The following is a 7,568-nucleotide window of genomic DNA, read 5'->3' as shown; positions in this document are numbered from 1 at the left end:
CAAATGTATCTCCAGATCTGATCTCAGTCTCATGCTCTGTATGCAAATAAACACCAACATCATCCGGTGCACGGTAGTATATTTTAATAGTGCTTGTCTCTAATGGATCTCTACCGCTGCTTCAGAACCAAGAGCAGCGCTATTTTGTGTGCGTCATGACTTTGGCACTCGAGTTATTATTTGTTGATCTCCACCCTGACGTTAGTTAGACTTGCACAAAACTTATTATAACTCCAACCCTGAAATCTCTGGTAATAAAGGTAAATAAAGACACTAGTGATTGAGGATATACTTAACACACACGTGACTCCTTGTACATCAACATGACCCATGAATAACTTCCTTTAACGGTTAGGTACTTACCTGTTGTTGGGGGGGGGGGGTTACTGTTTGACCCTGTCCTCTTTCCCTATGAATGGTGCTCTAACGACCCTTGTCCGTCAGAGGCTGCAGTCTCAATGTGTGAATGGGGTTGAAACTTCGTGAAGATTGATTCTGTTCTCTTTCTCCAACAAATGGCGCTTTCAACCCATTGTCAGTCATAGGCTCCAGTCTTAAGATGTGAATGGGGGTGGAACTTCTTTGGGACAGAAGTTAAGACTGTATTGTTAATTAATGTCCAGAGAAGGATGATGGCCCTCGATGACTTAGATATGTTAATGTTAATACTAAATAGTATAGTATAACTGTAAGCAGCTAGTCTATCCTTAACTATAAGGGAGAGACATTCAAATAAACAATGTACTGGAACTATGTTAGATTACATTGTCTTATCAAATGAAATGTCTTTGATAAAATAAAGTTTATTTATAATGCGCCTTTTACAACACAATGTTGTACATTTTCTACAATTTGATAGCAGCACCTTGAAATAAAATAAAAAGATACCATCACATAATACACAATAAAATAAACAACTTCCTCTTAACAAATAAGACACTATTCCAGTTGACACAGAGAACTAGATATATTCTTGTCTTCAACATCAGAGTTCACAATTCACATACAACTGAGGTAGAGAAAAAAATAAAATAAATTACAAAATACACTGCTAACATCATATGTGTCATTTTCAATATAGTTTGAGATGGACACAAATCAAAATGATGGAGGAGGTTAAAAAGACATATCCTGGATGATTTTTCTTTTTTTTAATGTTTAAAAACAGGAAGTGTGATGTAGATGATGCAGCTGAGGACTTACCTCGCCTCTCTTTAGTTTTTTCTACTTACATGATAGCACATTACATTCATTAAAGAATTAGATTTTGAGCTACTAACGTTAACATAATTATGAGGGCCTACTTCATGAACACAACATAAAAATCTCATAATTATGAGAAAAATTTCTCAATATTAGAAAGACAATGTCCAAAACACTGAGGGGCCAGAATAATTCAGAACTTGCCTGACAACCCCCTGCTTTTTAAGACTGCTTCAGTATTAAAGTACAGTACTGGTATTCAGTGATATATTTCAGTACATACAATGGTTAAAAACGAACCACCATATAAACAAATATATTTGAGATCGCACTTTAACATTGAAACCATAGTAACATTGTGCTTTCTGTTTCACAAATAAACACATTTGTGACATGTCCCAAAAAAATTGCAATATTGTTTTTAAAATGCAATGCAATTCTGTAAGATTAATCACATACTCATTGCACAATGTTTTGTGCAGTCTGACATGTAATCACAGTCTAAAGAAAATAAGACCCACCTTGCACAATGTGACATGCAATACACTTCAGTCTTGGCTTCCAGTATATTTATTTTCTAACAGATGTTTCAGGACTACAGTTTCTCACCTGTGTGAGTTCTTGTGTGCCGCAGCAAGACACCACTTTGACTGAAACTTTTTCCACATGTTTTGCAAGAATATGGCTTTTCACCTGTGTGAGTTCTCATGTGGCGCAACAAAGCACCACTTTGATTGAAACTTTTCTCACATGTTTTGCAAGCATATGGCTTCTCATCAGTGTGAGTTCTCATATGGACAGTCAAACTACTACTATGACTGAAACTTTTCCCACATGTTTTGCAAGAATACAGCTTCTCATCTGTGTGAGTTCTCATGTGGACAGTCAAAACACCACTGTTACTAAAACTTTTCCCACACACTTTACAAGAATACGGCTTCTCATCTGTGTGGGTTCTTATGTGAACAGTCAACACACCACTTTGACTGAAACTTTTCCCACATATTTTGCAAGTGTACGGCTTCTCATCAGTGTGAGTTCTCATGTGGACAGTCAAAACACCACTTTGACTGAAACTTTTCCCGCACAATTTGCAAGAATATGGCTTCTCACCTGTGTGAGTTCTCATGTGACGCAACCAATTACTACTATTTCTGAAACTTTTCCCACATGTTTTACAAGAATACGGTTTCTCGTCTGTATGAGTTCTCATGTGCACAGTCAAATTACTGCTATGACTGAAATGTTTCCCACATGTTTTGCAAGGATATGGCTTCTCATCTATGTGCGTTCTCATGTGAACAGTCAAAACACCACTATGACTGAAACTTTTCCCACACATTTCACAAGAATATGGTTTCTCACCTGTGTGAATTCTCATATGAACGGTCAAATGACTACTATTACTAAAACTCTTCCCACATGTGTTGCAAGAATACGGCCTCTCACCTGTGTGTGTTCTCGTGTGGACAGTCAAATGACTTCTATGACTGAAACTTTTCCCACATGTTTTACAAGTATATGGCTTCTCATCTGTGTGACTTCTTTCGTGACTATTCATAAAACAAATCTTATAGAAACTTTTACCACTAGTATTGCAAGCATATGGCTTACCACGTGGGTGGATTGTGTCATGTTTTTTCATTTGGGACTTACTCTTAAAGGCTTTTCCACAAACGTCACATTTTAAAGGTTTTTTGCCTGTATCAGTATCACACTGGCTTTCTGACATGAGACAGTCGTCTACATAGTTACATTTACCTCCTTTTCTGTCATCTTTCTTCTTTGGTTTCAGCTGTGTATTTCTAGTGGATCCCGGGTCTACATACATAATTCCTTCCTGATCTTGGCTCTCAGGAAAGTTGTGAGAGAGGAGGTGGTCACTGTTAGGTTCTTGTTCATCATGCTCACTTTCCTCATTAGTTGCAGTAACCATTATGGTATCAAACTCCTGCTTCAGAACAATCTGCTCTCCCTCCTCAGTAGTACAGATTTCCTCCTGTTCCTCTTTGATCTGTTTGGGCTCTGCTTCCTCCTGGTCCACATTAGAGTTCATCTCCTGGTTACAGAACTGATGGTCAACAAGAACCTCTTCCTCCTTACAGACATGTTGCTGTGGGATATCTAGAGGGACGAGGTACACAAAAAAATGTCATATGGCGACAGGAAAACATATTTTTGAGCAACTATGTGCTAGTTTAAACTTTTTCCAGGGTTCTAGAGAGCGAGCTTGACTTCAGACAATGATCTTGCTTCAACACCCAGTCAAAATGTACGAAATTTAGGAGTGATTTCGGACAGATCCATGAAATTTGATAAACAAACTGACAATGTTGTCAAGACAAGCTTTTTTCAGCTATGTCTTCCAGCCAAAGTCAAAACTTTTTTGAATCGTCACAACCTTGAGAAAGCTATCCATGCTCTAATTAGTTCGAGACTGGATTACTGCAGTGCTCTGAAATGCTCAGTCTTGTCTTAGCCGCGTTCAACTCGTGCAAAATGTAGCTGCCCGTCTTTTAACTAGCTCTAAGAGAAGAGAGCACATCACTCCTGTCCTTTATTCCCTCTATTGGCTTCCAGTCTATTTTAGAATTGATTTTAAACTTGTTTGTTTTTAAAGCTCTTAACGGCCTTGCCCCATCTTATTTATCTGAGATGCTAACCGTTCGTCTTTGAGGTCTTCTAGCCAACTCTTGCTGGAAGTGCCCACGTCAAAATTTAAACACTGGTGTGACCGAGCCTTTTCAGTTACTGCAGGTTTTTCCATATTTCATCAAACTTTTTATAGAATCTTTCCAACAAATATTGCATATAACAGCACACCTATCTGGATTCTGAGATGTTTCATCATTGTGACTTATCATAGGCTTTTCACATTTTAAAGACATGTCACCTGCGTCAGTATTACGACCCTCTGACATGGAATGTCTCTTCATTCGATGCAGCTCTGCGTCTCCAGTTGTGCCTGAGTCTACATGCTTTCTCTCGTGATCTTGGCTCTCGGGAGAGTTGTGAAAGAAAAGCTGGTCACTGTGCGGCTCTGGTTCACTTTCCTCAAAAGCATGAGTCACCACAACTGCATAAATCTCCTGCTTCAGAACAAGCTGGTCGGCCTTCTGACTGGTGCTGAGCTCCTCCTGTTCCTCTTTAATCTGTGGAGGCTCTGGTACCTCTTGATCCAGACTGGAGTTCCTCTCTTGGTTACACAACTGCTGGTCAGTGAGAACCTCTTCCTCACAGACATGTTGCTGTGGAAGATCTGCAGGGACAAACGGAGACACGAAAATGGTGGCCAATAGGTTAGAAATGTCATGAAAGAAAAACACCTGAGCAAGGGCTCTACAGTATGATAAACCACGTTGCCATTTTGGTGTCTTTCACAAGGTTTTAAATTAATTCTGGGTGAATTAACAGTGTCTCCAGGTTTTGCAAAAAAAAAAATAATAATAATAAAGTGTGGGAGAAGGGTTAGGGTGGATCACCATTTGATCATTGTGAGCACTTATGAAGCTGATAACCAGGCTTTCTGCAATTAAAGAACTCGACATTGCCATTTAAGGCACTGTTTAAGGAGTTATCACCTCCATTGCTCATTGGATTTTTATGCATTAAGAATACTTTCAATGCACCGATGCCCTTACTGGATGTATACTGCAGCAAGTATGCACCCCTACATTCACAGTGCATGATGACCATCGAGTCAGCTCAGTTAAGCTGACATCGAAAACCGTCTCACAGACGGGCTGCGACGGAGAGGCTAACATCGGCCATGTTTACTAAGGTCCTCCCGTCGGACAAACACAGAAATGAAATAATCTCATGTCAAATCGGCATGCCAGCACTTACACACCACGTAGCGTTAGCAATCTCATCATTCAATGTCATGAAAGCCCTTAGCATGAAACATGTCACGTTTCCGATCTCTGCAGTAACCTTCAGGACACAACAGCTTCTGATGTGTCTTGGACATGCTGTGTATGTGTTTCAAGTTAAGTGTCTGTATTCAAATGTTACGCCTGTCTGAAAAATAACTGAAGTTAAACCGTAATTTTCGTCGCTGCCATAAAATAAATGTGACGTAAAACTCCGATTAAGATCTTACTCTTGCGTTCGTTAACTTATCGTAATAATTTTATTTATACCTGTTCGGTGTGAATTCATTGCGGGCTTACAATTGATGTCCAGCAGTTTGCGTTGACGATCAATCTCGTCCATTCCGTGCCGTAGCTTTTCTTTAAAAAGTCCGAAAAATCTGCTCGCCGCTCGCTGAGAAGCTCTTTTAAAAACCGAAGACACTGTTACTTCATCAAAGCACTTGTTTATGTGCGATGCAACAACAAGCACGTTTTAGGTTTTACACCGTCAACTAGCCTGTGCACAAAGTTAACGATCGACCTTTCACTTCAGCTTCCGCCGGATATCACACTAGTTCCGAGTTCCGACCACTGACAAGATAAAAAGAGGTTCCGTCTGAACAGATGGTTGTTGTTATTCTTCCTCTTCTTATGGTTATCGATGCTGATGTTGTTGTTTTTATTTCTTCTTCTTCTTCGACTTGTTCTTGTTCTCTTTCTTCTTCTCGTTGTTGTTGTTCAGCATTAATTCATTCAGTGCTGAATGAATTCTGCTACATTGCCCATATGGCAAGAAGAATGTAATTTACTTGGCTCTTGCCTCATGCAACGAGGCAGTTAATCATTGTGTATGCATTGTACAACTGGTAATATATTTAAATCCTGTAATATTTTGTGACTCAACCTGTTACCAGCTAACAGCTCCAAACTGTGAAACAGAAGACGAGCTTCTAGATTTTCAAGCTTTCAAACTTGAGTATCATGTAAGGGAACAAAACTAAGTGCTGTTGAGCATGTAGAATTGGCTCTTCCTCTCGTTCTAACAGACAAATGGAAGAAAAACCTATGGGGGGGATACTGTTCTTAAGTTATAAGATTAACCACAGAAAAATTGTACTTCACAATGCAGGTGATGTATTCTCTTTAAATTATATTTTTTGATTCTTTGACTCCACCTAATCCCAAGCCATACTGATCCCAGTTGAGAACTTGAGCCTGTCTGAATCTCTGTTTCTGATTGATCTTAGTAGTCACAAACTATACAATTTTTCAAAGTGTTGACATGGATTGTTTACTGTGTGGGACTGTTCCACAAACACAGACTAACATACTGTATGTCCTCGCCTTGGCTTTTGGAAAAGCTAGTGGTGGGCTGTGGGCAGGACCTGTTTCAAAGCATAGGAACCCTCAGAGCTGCAGCTGTGCAGTGGGAATTTTCTTCTTTGGATATGTGGTTGAACTGTGGGGGCTTCAACAGATCTGTGCTGCATATCTGACCTCTCTTTTGGCTGTTACCTCTGTCAATTTTTTTAAATCACCTGCTCAATACCTGGAAGACACAGACTAAACTAATTCAGTTAAATCACACACAGGGATAAAGAAAGTTGCAAGATGTAGCAGAAACACTTGCCACATTTGTGTAAGATAAACTAATATAAATAACTAAATAATTCCTCACAGGTCACAGTAGAGGTCAGCAATGAGCAGTAAAAACTGTTTTATTGCCATTGTCTGCCACACAGTTTTAAAATAAATAAATAAATAAAATAAAAAATCCCCATGCATCTTATTTTTTTGATTATATATTTGCAATAACATGCAAATATATAATCACTGTAATTTCTGTTTACATTTGCACTTTATTCACTCTTACTCTTTTTTGTTCCTGTTAAAAGTAAAAATGTAATTGTCTAAATAGACTTGAAATTAGGAAGCTTTCTAGATCTGTATGAATTATTTTATTTTTTCAAACTTAATTTACCTGATAATTTGTGTTTCATTATTATAATTTCTCAACTGGCTGCGATGACTACTACTGTCCCTTATCCCTCATCCTTTGAAAGAAGAATATGGCTTCTCATCTTGAGTGGCACAGCAAATGTACCACTTTGAATTAAACTTTTCCCACCTATTTGACAAGGATGTGGTTTCTCACCATCACACGTGTGATTGAAACATTTCCCACACGTTTTGCAAGAATGCAGCTTCTCATCTGCATGAAAAATCACAATCCAGGGACACATCTATAAACAGCAATACACATTATTTTTCACTGCCAATAGAAAAACTATGGTAGGAGTTAAAAATTGTGGTGTGGGAATTCTAAATCTAAAGAATATATTTAGCACTGAGGAAGAGACATACCCATAAGCATGCCTTGTTTGAGTTTTAAAAGTTTTGAAATAAACTACATAAATGAACATAGTTTCACTTGTTATATCCATATTGTGTTTTATTTTTCCTTTCCCAATAATGTGAATACAGAGCTCTGATCCACACTCCAGCGGGCGG

At 38.6% G+C, this 7,568-nt stretch overlaps 1 protein-coding gene across 1 annotated transcript; it reads right to left on the bottom strand.

The window, feature by feature from the left end:
• Positions 1 to 392: 392 nt before the first annotated feature.
• LOC311496089 (uncharacterized protein) lies at positions 393 to 6,837 on the bottom strand. The gene is made up of 3 exons (XM_084555831.1): positions 5,346 to 6,837; positions 4,097 to 4,462; positions 393 to 3,327 (listed from the first exon to the last, which is right to left on the bottom strand). Exons 1-3 carry the CDS (start codon positions 5,416 to 5,418, stop codon positions 1,799 to 1,801), a joined length of 1,968 nt encoding a protein of 655 aa, XP_084411957.1. The 5' UTR covers positions 5,419 to 6,837; the 3' UTR covers positions 393 to 1,798.
• Positions 6,838 to 7,568: the final 731 nt, after the last annotated feature.

The sequence above is a fragment of the Chelon labrosus genome (genome assembly GCF_963514085.1).
Source record: "Chelon labrosus genome assembly, chromosome: 11".
Taxonomy (NCBI): domain Eukaryota; kingdom Metazoa; phylum Chordata; class Actinopteri; order Mugiliformes; family Mugilidae; genus Chelon; species Chelon labrosus.
Note: the sequence above shows the minus strand (reverse complement) of the source record. Positions and strands in the feature narration are given on the sequence as shown.